The sequence below is a fragment of the Ochotona princeps genome, chromosome 4 (genome assembly GCF_030435755.1).
Source record: "Ochotona princeps isolate mOchPri1 chromosome 4, mOchPri1.hap1, whole genome shotgun sequence".
In the NCBI taxonomy this organism is placed as follows: domain Eukaryota; kingdom Metazoa; phylum Chordata; class Mammalia; order Lagomorpha; family Ochotonidae; genus Ochotona; species Ochotona princeps.
Genome location: NC_080835.1, coordinates 70,745,449 through 70,763,573, shown reverse-complemented (window position 1 = coordinate 70,763,573; position 18,125 = coordinate 70,745,449). Strand labels below are relative to the sequence as shown.

The following is an 18,125-nucleotide window of genomic DNA, read 5'->3' as shown; positions in this document are numbered from 1 at the left end:
TAGGCACCCATATGGAATCCTGGCACGTTCAAGGCAGGGACTTCAACTGCTATGCTATCACACCGGGCCCTCACCATGCTTCTTGATCCTACATTCTAAAGTGTGGAAGATCCCGTTACTGGAAGTGGTTCGAACCACTCCGCCTCTGCGCTGCTGAGCCGAGATCCTGAAACATCCGGTACCCATGGAACAAAGAGGAAAGCAAACTGACCTGAACTGCCTGGTGATCCCATTGTCTTCCTGTCATTGACCTCTTCAGCTGAATGTTCACCACCTGCCCTGCTACCCCGCCACAGGAAAGGAGACTATCAGCAGAGCCATCGCATTTATTTCTTTAACCAAACGTGGAATACCCACCAGATCCCATTAGCTCTTGGTAAACCAGGTACAGTTCCCACTCTTTGGGAACTTTGGCTTGCAGGATGAAAGCACACATTTTCTAAAGAAGCTGTGTGTGGAGCAGTGGAAAATGAAGCTTCACACATATTAATCGCACACACGCTTTTCCAGATACCCGTACTCACTCACATAAGGCTGTCATTCCTCTATCTAGTTCCTCGTGGCAAACAAGCAGGGAACTCAGCTCCTAGGTTTTTCTATTTTATTGGAAAGTCAGATGTACAGAGTGAAAGAAAGATCTCCCATCTGCTGGTTCACTCCCCAAGTAGCTGCAATGGCCGGAGCTGAGCCGACCCAAAGCCAGGTGCCAGGAGTCAGGAGCTTCTTCCAGGTCTCCCACGCAGGTTCAGGGTCCCAAGGCTTTGGATCATCCTCGACTGCTTTCCCAGGCCACAAGCAGGGAGCTGGCTGGGAAGTGGAGCAGCCAGGCCATGAACAACAGTGCCTGTATGGGATCCTGGCACTTGAAGGGAGCGAATTAGCCACTGAACCATGCCAGCGCTCATTTGCTTTTTTTTTCTATTTGAGAATCAGAGACACAAACAGAGGTCTTTGGTGTACTCCCCAGGAGCAGCGGGCAGACTGGAAGCTGAGAACCTGGAATTCAATCCAGAGTCCACGTGGACAGCAAGAACCTAGTGAGTTGAGCCATCACCTGGTTCCTGCCAGGGTGCACATTAGCAGAAATGCTGGGATCAGAAGCAGAACGAGGACTGGAACGCTGACTCTGATATGCAGTATGCAGTAAGGGCATATCCTAAGCGCATCTGAATCACAGGCTGCTAGTATCCACCCCTGGGAGCTGTGCTCAGTGTTGGTGAAAGAGCATCAGGAATGACAAGACAAGGGCCACGGGCAGGGAGCTGGATGGGAAGTGGAGCTGCCCATAGGGGATCCTGGCGCATGCAAGGCGAGGACTTAATCTGCTAGGCAGGACACATAAACCAATAAAAAACACTGACAGTGTTCGCAAGCTACGTCTAGGAACAAAGACACAAATATTTTGGCTTTATTTTCCCCTCTCCATCAGCTTAAACACTGGCATCGTTATACTGCACAGTCCAGTGAGGCCTGAACAGTTATCTTAGGCACAGCTCATTACAACTCCCAAAACGCGTGACACTCCTTATCCTGATCTCAGTGCATGCTCCTTTCGCGTAGGACGAAACAGATGTTCATAAGGCGAGGGGTCCGGGTCTTCGTTGTTCTGGTCCCGCCGACTTGGGAGCCACAAAGCAAGCGTTTCCTAGGGGACGCAGCCAACCCACTGTCCCGCCCTCACTCTCAGCAGCTGGAGGCCATCATTCCCCGCCTCCTGCGCCTGTGCGCGTGCGCATACTCGCAGGACCTGCTGGTCACATGATCCGCGGGCTCGGCTCACGTGACACCGCTCCTGGAGGCGGGGTACCGCGGCCAAGATGGCGGCCTACCTGCAGTGGCGGCGTTTCGTCTTCTTCGACAAGGAACTGGTGAAGGAACCTTTGGGCAATGATGGGGCAGCTCCCGGGACCGTGCCTGCTGCTGGATCCGCTGCTTCCAAGTTCCTTAGTCTCCCTCCTGGTATCACTGTTTGCGACTCGGGCCGCGGGAGCCTGGTGTTTGGAGATATCCTTTTCCCGGAGCTGTCTGCTTCCTTCCCCGGTGCCTGGAGAGACCCAGCTAGAATGGAATCTTGTCTGTCAGAGTGGTTCCTGCCTCGGCCCGCTTTCCTTTAGATGGCCGCCCAGAGCTCCTCCGTGGTCTGATGGAAAGAAAGAAGGATGTCCGTTTTCCAGCTTGTCATCTGATGAGTCCTGGGCAAGTCTTGTAAACCCACTGGGCTTCAGTTTCTTTCTGGGTAAAAAGGGTGTCATGCCAACTTGGCAAGGTTATTTTAAGATAGGTCAGTTAAAAAAAAAACGAAAAAAGAAAAAAAAGCATGCTGGTTGGCTTTGAAAGAGGAATGTGTAGGATGTCATTCTTTCTCTTGGCCAATCCCAGGAAAGAGGATGTGAGACTGGGAGTTTGTGGCTTGGTGCTTTATTCAGTTGCCACGAAACTGTGGTTCCTTCACTGTCTAAGACAGGGTGCCCCACAAGATGATGTGTGAGGAAAGCATTGACTTTTTTTTTTTTAAATAAGAAGATATACATGTTAGAGTTCTGATCCAAACATAAATGCACTAATTCCACTCTGAGACCACCAGTGCCAGTGGTGTCTGGACCCATGGAAAGGATAAATCGCTGTATGTTGTGTTTTTCTATGCAGATGTTTCTCCACTTAGGATAGAATTGCCTCCTGATAAACCCATTGTAACCTGAAAATATTTATGTTGCAAATGCATTTCCTACACTTTGCCTGCCAACCTGCTTAGCTGCACTGTGCACTGTAGAGTACCAGGTGTTGGCTGACTGTAAGCTGTCAGGCAGAATCAGGCAGGCTAGTGACGCGCAGTGCACTGCTATCCTGGGAAGAGGTCATCAGCATACAGCACTCAAAGCATATTCCTTTGGCATCATGGTGAAATTGGAAAACTGTGAGCAGTACTATCACAAGTTAAGCACTTCCTGTACATACATATTTCTGATAAAGCTCAATTTATAAATTAATCATTGTACAAGACCAACAACAATGAAATAGAACAATTATAGCAATATACTGTAAATCTGAGGACCAGTGTGATAGCTGATCCTCTGCCTGTGAATACCAGTTAGAGTCCCTGCTACTCCACTTTGGATCCAGCTCCCTGCTCACGGCCTGGGAAGGCAGTAGAAGATGGCTGAGGTTCTTTGGCCCTTGCACACATGTGGGAAACCCAGAAGCAGCCCCTGGCCATTAGTTTTAGGTTGACTCAACTTTGGTCTTTGTGGCCATTTGGGGAGTGAACTGACAGATGGAAGACCTCTCCCTTCTTTCTGCATAACTTTGCTTTTAAAAACGCATAAACATAGTCCCACTTTCAAAATATCTTACTTCCTCATTGCTCTGTTTAAGTGGTATAGGTTTTTTTTTTTTTTTTTTAAGATCTATTTTACTTATTTAAAAGGCAGAGTGACAGAAAGATATTTTCTATCCACTGGTTCATTTCCCAGATGACTACAAGGACAAGGCTGGACCAGGCTGAACCAAGATTATGGAACTCTGTAGGAGTCTCCCACGTGGGTGGCAGGGGCTCAGGTACTCAACCATGGTGTGTTGCCTCACAGGTGCATTAGCAGGGAGCCAGGATGCCGGCTTGGCCAGTGGTGGCTTAATATGCTGTGCCACCATTCCAGTTCCAATATAGTAGTAGTGGTTTCAGACTGGTTGGTGATGGGTAATGGGGTGATTGAAACCATGGGCAGTGAAACCCTAGCTGAGAGGACTCCTGTATCTCTTGTTGGAGAGGAAGTACCTTGACTGCCTACAAATATGGAAGGCCAGATCTGGTTCTTGCCACGCTCCCTACAGCTCACAGGCTTCCAGGCCTACAAACTACGGGTGACTCACCTGTACCAGCTGAAGCAGCACAACATCCTGGCATCTGTCGGTGAGGATGAAGAGGGCATCAACCCTCTGGTGAGTCCCAGAAGGGAAGAGGAAAAGTTCCAGAAGCCTGTCTATTGTTTTTTACTTGTTTTGTTTTTGTGTGTGTTTGTTTTTGCTGGGGGATGGATGGATAGCATTCACACTTCTGAGGTTTGTCCACAGGTAAAGATCTGGAACCTGGAGAAGAGAGATGGTGGCAATCCACTCTGCACTCGCATCTTCCCTGCCATCCCTGGAACAGAGCCAACTGTCGTGTCTTGTTTGACTGTCCATGAAAACCTCAACTTCATGGCCATTGGTAAGCAGAAAGAAAGAACTTCCAGAGCCTTTGTCGGCTTTCTTCACAGTAGCTTCTGCAGGTCTTCTTCTTCTTTTTTTTTTTTTTAATGAGATCGTTTTGTTTGGAACTGAGGCCATTTAGATAGTACAGTTGGGGATTGGAAAGCATCTAAGTATGCTCTCTGAAAAGAAGTCTGTGTCCCCATATTTGGGTTAGTCACTGGAGACTCTGGGAATGAGGAAACCTGGGCCTTCTTGCTTGCTGTCTCAGTGGTCTTTTTTCCCCTCTGCTTCCTGATATCTTCAGCCTCAGTGAAGTCCTGCTCCTTGCTCTCCTGCAGGTTTCACAGATGGCAGTGTTACCTTGAACAAGGGAGACATCACCCGGGACCGACACAGCAAGACCCAGGTTTTGCACAAGGGCAACTATCCTGTTACTGGCCTGGCCTTTCGCCAAGCAGGAAAAACTACCCACTTGTTTGTTGTGACAACAGAGAATGTCCAGGTATGTCCAAGGCCTTTCCACAACCCAGGGGCAGGCAGGAAGGTGTTAATGTTGATCAGGGGGCTAGGGATAAGGAACTGAAAGGAGAAATAGTTTTCTTTCTTTCTGTCTGTCTTTCTTTTCTTTTCTTTTTCTCTCTCTCTTGTTACAGAAAAAGATCTCTCTGTTGGTTCTCTCCCGAGATAGCTGTAATAGCCAAAGCCGGGCCAATCTGAAGTCAGGAGCCTTAGCAGGGAACTGAATTGAAAGTGGAGCTGCTTGGACTCGAATCAGTGTCACTGTGGGATGCCAGCACTGCAGCCAGAGGCTTTACCTGTTATGCCTCCATGCTCTCCCTAGGAGAGAGCATTCTTAGCATTTTCATCAGATAGCGTGAAGTCGTTTTTCCAGCTTAGCATTTTCTTTCTTCTCTTAGGAGACTGGGAACAGTTAGACTTAGGAAAGGAACCCTGGGCTTGTAATAAGAAAAAAACCTGTTTGATTTTTTTCTCCCATAAGTTGTTAAGTGACATTGGACAGATTGCTTTGACTCTCTAGTTCCTGGCACTCCTAACTCAAAACAGCCTGTTTTTTGAAGAATACTCTTGTTTAGACAATAATGTTTATTTTCATCTACATGAAAGGCAAAGTGGCAGAGAAAGAAAGTTCTTCCATCTACTGATTCACTTCCTAAATGCTCACAACAGCCATGGCTGGGGCAGACCTAAGCCAGGAACTGGGAATTATAACCATGTCTCCCTTGTGGGTACAGTATTCCAAACACTTGGACTGGTATTTGCTACTTCACAGGTGCACTAGCAAGAAGCTGGATTGAAAGTGGAGTCTCTGAAAATCAGACCAACATTTCAGTGGGATTCAGGTGTCCCAAGTGGCAGCTTAATATGCTGGGCCTCAGTGCTCACCCAGTCCTGATTTTTTTTTTCCTTTAAATATTTATTTTATTTTTATTGCAAGGTCAAAAATACAGAGAGGAGGAGAGACAGAGAGGAAGATCTTCCCTCCGATGATTCACTCCCCAGTGACCACAATGGCTGGTGCTGTGCCAATCCGAAGCCAGGAGCCTGGAACCTCCTCCAGATCTCCCACATGGGTGCGTGGTCCCAAGGCCTTGGGTTTTCCTCGACTGCTTTCCCAGGCCACAGGCAGGGAGTTGGATCAGAAATGGAGCTTCCAGGATTAGAACCAGCGCCCATATGGGATCCCAGTGCGTCCAAGGCGAGGACCTTAGCCGCTAGGCCACTCCGCTGGGCCCACCCTGTCCTGTTTTTAAATTAATTACTTAATTAATTTTTGTTTGTTTGTTTTGAAAAAAAAAAAAAAGCATTCGCTCATAGGCTGGTGTAGTTCCCAAGTAACTCAAAACACCCAGGCCTAAGTTAAGCTCAAATCAGCACCCATAACAGTTCATGTGAGTGGCAGGACCCAAGTACATGAGCCATTACCTACTGCTGCCTGGGTGCACGTTAGCAAGAAGCTGGGTCAGAAACGGAGCAGCTTTGGTAAGGGATGCTGGCATCTGCTTTAACCACTGCTCCGGACGCCTGTCTGTAATCTTAGGTTTTAATTCCAATTCTTCCTTGAGCATTTGGAAGTACCATCTTCCAGAGAGGGGAATGCTTTTGTGTGAGGGCCTCAGCGCTGCCTCCTCAAAGGGAACTTTCCCCTCTTTCTGCAGTCTTACATCGTGTCTGGAAAGGACTACCCTCGTGTGGAGTTGGACACCCATGGCTGTGGCCTGCGCTGCTCAGCCCTCAGCGACCCCTCTCAGGACCTGCAGTTCATCGTGGCTGGAGACGAGTGTGTCTACCTGTACCAGCCTGACGAGCGTGGGCCCTGCTTTGCCTTTGAGGGCCATAAGCTCATTGCCCATTGGTTTCGGGGCTACCTTGTCATTGTCTCTCGTGACCGGAAGGTTTCCCCCAAGTAAGGACCCAGGAGGGAGCTGCACTCGTTTTCCCAAATTGGCATCCTAATGACTGAATCCTGCCAGTTTCTAGCTTCAGTTTCCCAAAGGTTGTACTACACTAAGACTTAATTTGTACTGAGAAACGTGAGTTTCTGCTGCAGATATTTGCTGGGTTGCCTTGGCCTTGATATACTAGAGAGGTCCAGAAAATGTGGAGTTTGTATTGATTGTTTTTTTCACTCTTTAGTCAAAGTAAGTTGGACAGAAACAAGGGCTTAAGGTAATGGAGGAACTGGAAAGTGGTGAACGCACCTCCCCCAGTTGTGGCTTTCCAGAGCGATGTGGAGTAGGGAGACAGGAGCTCTGGCATTATGGAAGTGCTCAGTGTTAGGTATTGGTTTGTTCCCATTGGTCCCAAGCACAGCAGCCATCAGGTGATTCCTTTTTACATGAAAGGCTGCCTGTCTACTGCCTGGGTTAATGATAGGAACTCCAAGGGTCAGATGAGGCCTGTGTGTTTTCTTTGGCACATTCCAGTGTCGTGCTGGGTGTTAGGGACGAGCTGCAAGGGTGGCCAAATAGGTGATTTGTCCTGAGTGGAATGGGCGGCGCCAAAATTGCCCTGGGAAAGGAACTGAAAGGGAATGGACACAGGTGATACACATGTCTGATGCTTTTTCTTTCCTGTACAGGTCAGAGTTTACCGGCCAGGACTCACAGAGCTCCGACAAGCAGATTCTCAACGTCTATGACCTGTGCAACAAGTTCATAGCCTATAGCGCTGTCTTTGAGGATGTAGTGGATGTGCTTGCTGAGTGGGGTTCCCTGTACGTGCTGACGAGGGACGGGCGGGTCCACGCACTGCAGGAGAAGGACACCCAGACCAAACTGGAGGCAAGGCCACCAGGTTCCCAGAGCTAGTCACAGACGCCTGGAAGTAGCTGCAGAAGTAGGCTCCCCTAGTCACTGGGCTGGGGTGCTTCTTTCCGTTGGGGTCACCACCTTACTCAGTTTCCTTATCTAAGGTAGAATTACAATAGGTTAATAGTCTTGGATGAAGTTTTGGAGGAAAGTAGTTCCTGGGAGCGTGAGCCCACTTTCAAGGTTCACTTTGTTAGCAGAGAACCCTTTGCGGTGAGCTGCTGCTGGCCTGGTGGGCGTGTGGGAGGGTGTGTGGGAGTGCTCTGGGGAGTATATGGGTAGATGGCAGCTCCAGGGCTGTCTGACGTGTGTTGCAGGTACATTTTGGAGAGGAGCCTTCTCATGACTCTTTCCTACTTTATGATGCTCTTCTTCTAGATGCTATTTAAGAAGAACTTATTTGAAATGGCAATTAACCTGGCCAAGAGCCAGCATTTGGACAGTGATGGGCTGGCCCAGATCTTCATGCAATATGGAGACCATCTCTACAGCAAGGGCAACCACGATGGGGCTGTCCAGCAGTACATTCGGTCAGTCTGCAGGCATTTTGGGATAGAGCTCTGAACGAGAAGAAGTCAGCTAGCCTGAAACCTGTGCTGGGGGCGGGGCTTAAACGCCATCCCGAACCTTTGGTATTTCCTGTAAAAACTGCACCCTCTCACAGGAGAGGACAGGTACCCTGTTGGAAAGGCAGTGTAGGGGAAGGTCTAATTTGTAGGCAACTGAACTCTTGTTTTAAAGTTAAGCTTAGCCATTTTTTTTAAAGATTTATTTTTATTGTATAGATTTATGGAGAGAAGGAAAGAGGGAAAGATGGCTGGGGTGGGTTAGCTGGTAGGTATTAGGTTACAGTTAGAAGTCTCATATTATATTACACAGTAGAGTGACTATGGGAAATGATAATATACCATATTTTTCCAAAAGCTAAAAGAAATGATATTGAGTATTTTTATCATGAAAACATGAGATAATTGTGTTCACATAGATTTGGGCTTGACTTGTTGTACACATGTATTGAAACATCACATGGCACCCTGTAAATATGTTCCTTTTTCCCACCTAAGGATATGTTGATTTATGTATTTGAAAGGCAGAGTACCTGGGAGAGGAAGACAGAAAGAAATTTCCTGTCTGTTGGTTCACTCCCCAAATGACCACAACAGCCAGGCACTGCCAGGAGCCAGGATCTCCATTCTGGTCTCCAACATGGGTGGTAGCAGGAGCCCAAGTATTTGAGCCATTATATGCTGCCTTCTTGGGCACATAAACTGGAAGATGGATTGGAAGTGGAGTAGCCAGAACTTGAAGTAGCATTCTGATGCATTGAGATTAGAATACTGGTATTCTAAACAGGGGTCCACTATACCACAACTCTGGCCTTTGTTAGAATTTTTATTTTGTGAATTAAAGAAAAAAAATTACCAAGGACCCTGGTACTCAGTGTAGCCCACAGTCTAGCAGTGCTAGTGTTACCTGAGACAGAAATAAATAGGATCTGGGGCACGGTGTAATTGCTCAGGAGCTTAATCCTCACCTTGTAAGCACTGGGATCCGATATGGGTGCCAGTTTGTGTCCTGGCAGCTCCACTTCCCATCTAGCTCCCTGCTTGTGGCCTGGAAAAGCAGTCGAGGATGTCCCTAAGCCTTGGGCCCTTTGCCCATGTGGGAGACCCAGAAGAAGTTCCTGGATCCTGGCTTTGGATCAGCTCAGTTCTAGCTGTTGTGACCATTTAGGGAGTGAACCAATGAATGGAAGATTTCTCTCTCTTCTCTCTGTTCGTATGACTTTGCAATAAAAATAAATCGATCTTTAAAAGAAAAAAAGAAGGAAATGCAGGATCTTGAGCCTTGCCCAGACCTACTGGACCAATTTGCGTGTTAACGTGATCTGCAAATAATTCTTGCACACACAAGTTTGGAAAATGGTGCTGATCCAGATGATACTGGTATCTCTCTAGAACCATTGGGAAGTTGGAACCATCCTATGTGATCCGCAAATTTCTGGATGCTCAGCGTATCCACAACCTGACCGCCTACCTGCAGACCCTGCACCGACAGTCTCTGGCCAATGCCGACCATACGACCCTGCTGCTCAACTGCTATACCAAGCTCAAAGATAGCTCCAAACTGGAAGAGTTCATCAAGGTACAGGGCAATGCTAGAAGAGGATTCAGGGGCTGTGGGGTCCCAGGTCTCTCCCTTCTGTAGTAAAACCCAGGAAAAGGTTGGGTTTATTTGGGGACCCACCACCCTCTGTAAATGGGGAGGCAGAGTAGCTGTGTTGCCAGTTTGCTGCCATCTCCCTTCTTGATGATGTCAGAACCTGGCACATAGTCCAACCCAAGGAAGTGACCTTGAGGAAACTGTGTGTCCAGGAGGCTCTCCAGCTTTCCATCGGGAGCTGTGAGGAAGACTAGCTTCACATTCTCCAAGCACGGGCTTTGGTAGCACCTTGGGAATTTGTCTTAACATCAGCTGCTTGTTTCCTCTGCCTTCTCCAGCCCCACCTTTGTGCGAATGACCCTATCTTGTATCTCTCTGGCAGACGAAGAGCGAGAGTGAAGTCCACTTTGACGTGGAAACAGCTATCAAGGTCCTCCGGCAGGCTGGCTACTACTCCCATGCCCTCTACCTGGCGGAGAACCATGCCCATCATGAGTGGTACTTGAAGATCCAGCTCGAGGACATTAAGGTGGGTGAGGCTCTTGACTCAATCAGTGCTCCATTCATCTCGAGACCATCCCAGAGCGATGAAAGTGGCAGGAGCAAGTGCTACCCTGTTTTTCCCCTCCCTGCAGAATTACCAGGAGGCGCTTCAGTATATCGGCAAGCTGCCATTCGAACAGGCAGAGAGCAACATGAAGCGCTATGGCAAGATCCTCATGCACCACATCCCGGAGCAGACGACCCAGCTGCTGAAGGGACTCTGTACTGACTATAGGCCCAGCACAGAAGGCCGAGGTGACAGGGAGGCTCCAGGCTGCAGGGTGAGGCCTCTGGGAGAGTAGCTGGGGTCAGCCAGGATCACCATGGGGACCGTTTGGGGAACTGTGTGGGGTACCAGACTCATTCACTGAGCCACCTCGCCTCCCTTGCCATCCCAGGCCAACTCGGAAGAGTTCATCCCCATCTTTGCCAACAACCCGCGAGAGCTGAAAGCCTTCTTGGAGCACATGAGTGAGGTGCAGCCAGACTCCCCCCAGGGTGTCTACGACACACTCCTTGAGCTGCGCCTGCAGAACTGGGCCCACGAGAAGGAGCCCCAGGTGAGCCCTGGCCGAGGGCGTGGGAGGTGCTGGAGAGCAGGACAGCACTTGCTGTCCACATTTTTTTTTAAGATTGTATTTTTTTTTATTTTGGAAAGTCAGATATATAGAGAGGAAGAGAGACAAGAGAGGAAGATCTTCCATGTGATGATTCACTCCCCAAGTGGCTGCAGCAGCCATAGTTGCTCTGATCTGAAGCTGGGGACCTGGAGCCTCTCCTAGGTCTCCAACATGAGTGCAGGGTCCCAAGGCTTTGGGCTGTCCTCAACTGCTTTCCCAGGCCACGAGTAGGGAACTGGATGGAAGGGGGGGGCGCTGGGATTAGAACAGGTTCCCATATGGGATCCCAGTGTGTGCCAGGCGAGGACTTCAGCCACTAGGCTAGCACGCCAGGCCCTCATTGTTTTCCTATAATCAGCCCTGAAACCAGCAATGACATCTCCTCCATAGGTGCAGAGAAAGTTGGACTGAGGGAGAGAACCAGTCAGTGGGCATGGTCCTAAGCAGCTGCATGAATGTCCCCCCATGTCCAGCAGCTCTGCCCTCTCTCTTTCCTAGGTCAAAGAGAAGCTTCATGCAGAGGCCATCTCCCTGCTGAAGAGTGGCCGCTTCTGTGATGTGTTTGACAAGGCCTTGGTCCTGTGCCAGATGCATGACTTCCAGGATGGCGTCCTTTACCTCTATGAGCAGGGCAAGCTGTAAGTGTGTGGGGAGATTACGGAGAAGGGAAAGGATTCAAGTAGTTTTCCAGGGACAGCTGCTGAGACGTGCCCTTGCCCGGCCCAGGTTCCAGCAGATAATGCACTACCACATGCAGCATGAGCAGTACCGGCAGGTGATCGCTGTGTGTGAGCGCCACGGCGAGCAGGACCCCTCCCTCTGGGAACAGGCCCTCAGCTACTTCGCCCGCAAGGAGGAGGACTGCAAGGAGTATGTGGCGGCTGTGCTTAAGCACATCGAGACCAGGAACCTCATGCCGCCCCTCCTAGGTACTGTGGAGGATGGGACTGGTGGAGGCTGACGACCAGAAGGGCTCTGGGATGGGCGCCTTCCGCTCCATCTAGTTCACCATCTTGTCTCCTCTCGGACCCTCTCTCAGTGGTGCAGACCCTGGCCCACAACTCCACAGCTACTCTGTCAGTCATCAGGGACTACTTGGTGCAGAAACTGCAGAAGCAGAGCCAGCAGATCGCCCAGGATGAACTGCGGGTGCGGCGATACCGAGAGGAGACTACACGCATCCGCCAAGAGATCCAGGAACTCAAGGCGAGGTACCCAGTGCTCAGCTGTGCAGGGGAGGGAACAGCCCGGTGGCAAACCCATTCTCTTGGGATATAGAAAAGACTCATTACACACAGGAAGCCTGGATGGCATAGTGTGTGTTTGTTCAGCTGTAGTCTTAAAGATCTGCTTGGGTGTTTTGGGAGCATATCAGAGGAAACAGAGAATCTTCCTTCTATTGCTTCACTCCCCAGGTGGCCGCAGTAGGCAGATCTGTACCAGGACCAAGTGAGGAGCCAGGAGCTCTGTGTCACCCCTGAGTGGCAGGAGCTAAGTTCGTGGGCCATCTTCTGCTTGCTTCGCAGGCATATTAGCAGGGAGCAGGATCAGAAGCAAAGCAGTGTGGCCAGTGGAGCTGTAATATGCTGGGTTGCAGTGCTGCCCCTTGAAGATCTGATTTTTATTTCAACTATACTGTAATCAAAGGCTTAATGATTCTACCAGACAGATTCTAGCAAATAAAATGACTATAGTCCAGCAGAAAAATGAGCAGGGACTCTAAACAATAATCAACTGAAAAGATGTTAAATTTCTTTCATGATGTGAAAGTTGTATTTATTACTTGGAAGTCTGGATTACACAGAGCGAGGGAGAACTAGAGATCCTTCATCTGCAGGTTTACTCACCAGATGGCTGCAGTGGCCAGGGCTGGGTCTGGCCAAAGCCAGGAGCTTCATTTAGGACTCTCGCATGATGGCAGGGACCTAAATTTTCGCACTATCTTCCACTGATTTCCCCAGGCCATTAGCAAGGAGTTGGAGTGGACGTGGGGCAGCAGGGATGTGAACTGGTGGCCATATGGAATGTTGGCATCATAGGTTGTAGCTTTACTTGCCGCATCATAACATCAGCCCCACAAGGTGCATTTTAAATAGTGACAGAATTATTAAAACTATAGTAGTATATCATTCCTATCAATTTTTAAAGGATTTATTTTATTTTTTTGGGAAAGTCGGATATACAGAGAGGAGGAGAAACAGAGAGGAAGATCTTCTGTGCCCTGATTCACTCCCCAAGTGACCACAACAGCCAGTGCTGCGCCAATCCGAAGCTCGGAGCCCACAGCCTCTTCTGGGTCTCCCATGTGGGTACAGACAGGGTCCCAAGGCTTTCAGGTCAGGACTGCTTTCCCAGGCAAAAGCAGGGAGCTGGATGGGAAGCGGGGCTTCCAGGGTTAGAACCAGCACCCATATGAGATCCCAGCGTATGCTAGGCCACTATACTGGGTCCAAACCCGATTTTTTTTTTATAAACTTTTTCCATTTTTTTATTATATTTTTGACAGTCTTTACATGGTTAATTAGGGTAAAAAGGTTCAAGGGCTATAGGAAAGTGGGTGAGACTGATATTTCCACATTGTTTCCTTCATGTATCTGAGGTAAAGGGGGATTTTAAGGGAGAAGCCCCACCCAATTTCCCATCCACCCCAGGTCCCTGGTGTGGGGCATGCTCCAAGGGTCTTGCTCAAGTGGGTTTGATAGTTCAACAGTTATGAATTGCTGCCAGTCTCGCCATTCCAAGCACGATGAGGTCGTTGACGAATCCACTGATTGACATAGTCCATCTTAGAGTCTCCGTTTGCCCAATTTTTCACTGCTAACATATGGCTGAGGTGGTTGATTGACTTGTTCTGTCCTCTGTCTTTTCATGGTTAGGGTTCTGAGTCTGGCAGTTCGATTGGGTAGATCCCCAAAGAAACTTTGTCTGAGGTGTTCCCAGATAAGATTCTTGTATGTACCAGCAAGTACAGGGCCCGGCATAGTCCATCGCTCCAGTCAGCTGGTGGTTGCAATTGCTGGGTTGGTTCTGTTTCCAGCCCTGTCTTCCACTGGAACCAATGGGTGTTGCAGTGCAGCCTGGTTCTGCCCAGCACACACTCGGCCCTCACATAAGCCAGTGGGAGCTGCAGCCTAGTTGCAGCGACCCACAATAACCCCCACCAGGCCCGCTCCCTACCCTGGTTTGCCAGTATGTGTGACAGACTAGTCCAGTCTGTCCCACATCCCATTTAGCTCTCATACATGTCAATGGTCATTGAAGCCTAGTTCCATCTAACCAGCTCCACTATCCAGCCCACACAGATGTTGTTGGGTGCCTTTCTGTCTAGCCACCCCAGCCCCTGTCCTGGTTTTCGTGCCCTCCCGTGGGAGTGGTAACCCAAGAGGGAGGAGCCCACTATTTCCCTTCTAGGCCACTCCCACTCCTGGATTATGCACTCTCCAGGTGGTTCTGTGGTTTGACTTGACAGAATTAGCCCCCAGTGCCAGCTTCTGTCAGCTGATGCTGCGACTAAATCCAACCAACCCTCACCCACTCTAATTTTGGTTTGCACCAGTAGAAACAATCAACCCAGCCTGGCTTTTCCCTGATCTGGGCCACATGAGGCGCACAGGTGTTGTAGCCCTGCCTAGTCTGGTCTGCCCCATCCCAGCTCATGTTCTCCAGTGGGAGTAGCCATCCTGCAGGGGAACACCCCCATATTCCCCCTGCTGGCTCCGCCCCCTCTCTCCCTTGTCCTCACGTGTGCTGGTTGGGCACTGCGATCACATCCGATACAGGTCACCTCACCTTGACATTCTGTAATGTGCACTGGTTTTTGTCGTGGCTGAACCTGGCTCTACCCACACTCTGTTCTGGTGCTCAGATTCTGGTGCTCAGTGGATGATGCGAACTGATTCACCCTGGTCAGCCCAGACCCATGCCAAATGTATGCCTGTGGGAAACTTTCCATGGCCTATTCTGGGCTGTTTCCTGTCACGCTTCTTGTGCTTACCTGCTAGGTCTGTGTCATGCCAGAGGAGTTGCCCAGGCTCCTCCATCAGAAACTTTCCCAATGCCAGATTTCGCGCATACCAGGGGGGTCCATGAGCCAGCCCTACTCAGTTCACCTCCTGTCCTAGCAGGAATAGTGACTTTTCCTGACTGGCCTTCAACCCAATTTGGTTCTTACTGTTGGATGTTTCAGCCCAGCCACGGCTCATCCATACCCACATACAGCTCATACATGGCTCAGTAGGGGTTGAGACCTAGCCTAGTCCATCCCACATCTATCCTGGTCCTGCAGGACACCAGATGGTATTGGAGTCTACCCCAGCTTGGTGCGTCTAGTCCCAGCCCACACTTGTGCCAAGGGAGACTATAGCCGTATCCTGATCAGAACGCAATCCCCATTCCAGCCCCATGCTGCTTGGTGGGAACCTCAACCCAGCTAGAGTGTCCCCTTAGCTTCCCATCCGGGCCTGTTCCCAGCAATAGGTCGTGCATATGCCAGTGGTTGCTCTGACTCAGCTTGGCACAGCCCCTCACCTGTCCTCGCCCTCGTCTTAGACACTGTGCCTTAGTGTCCCTTCAAACCCGATTCTTAACCTGTGCTCTTAACTTTGTAAAATATTTATCAGAGAACAATAGTTTTTTTTTTTTTTTAAAGATTTGTATTGGAAAGGTAGATATGCAGGGAGAGGAGGAGAGTCAGAGAGAAAGATCTTCCATCTGCTGGTTCACTCCTCAAGCAGCTGCAATGGCCGGAGCTGAGCCATTCTGAAGCCAGGAGCCAGAAGCTTCTTTTGGGTCTGGTACCAGGTGCAGGGTCCCTAGGCTTTGCACTGTCCTCCACTGTTTTCCCAGGCCATCAGTAGGGATCTAGCTGGGAAGTGGAGCATCTAGGGCATGAAGCCTCTGGGACATGAACTGGCACCCATATGGGATCCTGGCAGTTGCAAGGTGAGGATTTGGCCACTAGGCAACTTCACAGGACCCGAGAACAATAGTTTCTTGATTTCACAAATATGTACTGTATCTTGATCAAGTCCCAAGTCTTGTTGTGAGCCATCATTTTGTAGAGGGACAGACAGAAACCCCGTAGTAGGCCAGCTATTGTATTATGTTGGGTAGTGATAAGTTCTGAAGAGAGCTTGAGGAGGGAGAATTGGTGTTAGAATTTTAGACAAGGTGGTAGAAAATGGCCTCATCAAGAATGTCACATCTAAGTGTAGAGCTGGAATAAAATCTCTTGGAAGTTGTGGAAACAGAAAACTGTCCCCTTTGGGATCCTTGGACTTGCCAGGAGCATGCAGGGAGCCACCCCAGACCCCGGGCTGCTGTCCTTTGGGGGCTTCCTGGAGGTGGTGAGAGCAGGACAGGGGTCCCTCCCAGTGTCCTCCAACCACCCTCTCTGGCCCCTGTGCTGTGGCTCGCCATTCACATCTGGTCTCCCTTGCGCACAGTCCAAAGATTTTCCAGAAGACCAAATGCAGCATCTGCAACAGTGCCTTGGAGTTGCCCTCTGTCCACTTCCTGTGCGGCCATTCCTTCCACCAGCATTGCTTCGAGAGTTATTCTGAAAGTGATGCCGACTGCCCCACCTGCCTCCCAGAAAACCGGAAGGTCATGGATATGATCCGGGCCCAGGAACAGAAACGAGACCTCCACGATCAGTTCCAGCACCAGGTGGGTGGGAATTTGTGGGGCAAGGGAGGGGGGATCCCCCAGTGTCCCGGCACCGCCGAGCCCTTTTGGGCTCTTTTCCTTTTCTCCTCATGTAGGAAACATTCACATCCGCTCTGATTCTTCCTTCTCCTGCCTCTTCCCCTCTGCAGCTCAAGTGCTCCAATGACAGCTTCTCCGTCATTGCTGACTACTTTGGCAGAGGTGTGTTCAACAAACTGACTCTGCTGACCGACCCTCCCTCAGCCAGACTGACCCCTGGCCTGGAGGCAGGGCTGCAGCGGGACCTGCTCGTGCACTCCCGGAGGGGCACTTAAGTGGCTTTCAGGAGAAAGCAGTGGACAGTGGAGGCACAGCTGGAAAGACGCGCAGGCCTGAAGCAGCTGCACAGAAGGGAGGCAGACATCCACCCCTGCAGCACCCCCTCCCTCGGACTCTGGACCCCAGGGTACTTGGTGTGGCCGCCTCCTTCTGCAGGCTTCCCTCCCTCCCGTGGACTAGCAGTGTAGACCATTCAAGGTGGCAAGGGAGGGCCCCTCAGCAACGTCTGAGGACGCACAATAGCCGCTTTCTTCTGTGTCCAGGAGCACCAGGCTGTGCTTGGGTCCTTCCTCTAAATAAACGAACAGAATGCTTTGTGGGAGGTGGAGGACTTTCTTCCAGGGACCTGCTGGTGGATCCTGATTGTGCATAGCGTACTTCCGATCCTCCTGCCGGTGGTGATGTCTGTGCACCTCACTCCATGCAGGTGGGGCACTTGCCTCCTGCTCCTTGAGGAATGAGCCAGAGGCTAGCGACCAAGCATCCAGAAGGCTTCTTGTGCTGTAGTGTGGCAGGTCTACTGTTTGTGTCAAAGGCAGATTCTGATGTGAAACCTGCAACTCGGCTTGCCTTCTGAATGAGTCGTTAGTTGATCCGCCATACTCCTTACCTGATGATAGACGGGATTAGAGGCCTTTTATTGAACTAGCTCAGGTTTGTAAGTTTGTACTCTGGGTTACACTTCCCGGGAGGGTGTTGTTCCTACAAGGGTGTTTGATTGAAGACAGTTGTGGTCTATATAGCATATGGGAGCAGCACCACTTAGGTGAGTCTAAATCCTGGCTGTGTGGTTTCACCTAGGGTAGATTTGTGGGGCTGTTATAAAGACCTGAAGGGTAAATTGGTGTCCCAGGTTGGTATGTGGATGCCTGTTGCTTAATTATGAATAATGCTACTGCGAAAGCACTTTTTCTGCAAAGCTTTTTTCCACTAACAACCATGTTGTTAACTCCTACGTCATAACCCTGGGTTTTTAAAAAAAATATTTGGGAGCTGGCATGATGGCTCAATTGGTTAATCCTCCAACTGCAAATGCCAACATGCTGGTTCGTGTCCCAGCTGCTTCATTTCCCATCCAGCTCCCTGACTGGGAAGCAGAGGAGGATGCCCAAAGCCTTGGGAACCTGAACCTGCATGTGAGAACCAGAAGCTCCTGGCTGCCAGTGGGATCAGCTCAGTTCTTGCTGTTGTAGCCATTTGGGGAATGAACCAGCAGACAGATAGATGATCATTCTGTCTGTCCTTCCTACTGTAAACCTGCCTTTCCAATACAAGACATGAATTTCAAAAGTATATA

General features: G+C 49.9%; 1 protein-coding gene across 2 annotated transcripts; it reads left to right on the top strand.

Moving 5' to 3' along the window:
• The first annotated feature begins 1,753 nt into the window (after positions 1-1,753).
• Positions 1,754-17,145, top strand: VPS11 (VPS11 core subunit of CORVET and HOPS complexes). Of its 2 annotated transcripts, XM_058663788.1 has the most exons (16): positions 1,754-2,008; positions 3,792-3,936; positions 4,069-4,204; positions 4,527-4,690; positions 6,366-6,613; positions 7,289-7,490; positions 7,896-8,047; positions 9,476-9,662; positions 10,063-10,209; positions 10,316-10,504; positions 10,622-10,783; positions 11,342-11,481; positions 11,570-11,772; positions 11,883-12,054; positions 16,288-16,510; positions 16,660-17,145. In XM_058663788.1, the coding sequence occupies exons 1-16, from the start codon at positions 1,818-1,820 to the stop codon at positions 16,822-16,824; spliced, it is 2,826 nt and encodes a 941-aa protein (XP_058519771.1). In that variant the 5' UTR covers positions 1,754-1,817; the 3' UTR covers positions 16,825-17,145. The 2 variants fall into 2 exon arrangements, with proteins under 2 accessions (XP_058519771.1, XP_058519770.1); XM_058663787.1 differs by lacking the exons at positions 1,754-2,008; positions 3,792-3,936; positions 4,069-4,204; positions 4,527-4,690; positions 6,366-6,613 and having other exon boundaries at positions 7,308-7,423.
• The last annotated feature ends 980 nt before the right edge of the window (positions 17,146-18,125 follow it).

What these genes read in the sequence shown, in the direction of transcription:
- VPS11 (XM_058663788.1), top strand. Translation starts at nt 1,818, where the DNA reads ATGGCGGCCTACCTGCAGTGGCGGCGTTTCGTCTTCTTCGACAAGGAA. An exon ending in GCTGTCCAGCAGTACATTCG is followed by an intron (nt 8,048 to 9,475) that starts GTCAGTCTGCAG and finishes GTATCTCTCTAG; the next exon opens with AACCATTGGGAAGTTGGAAC. An exon ending in ATCCAGGAACTCAAGGCGAG is followed by an intron (nt 12,055 to 16,287) that starts GTACCCAGTGCT and finishes CCTTGCGCACAG; the next exon opens with TCCAAAGATTTTCCAGAAGA.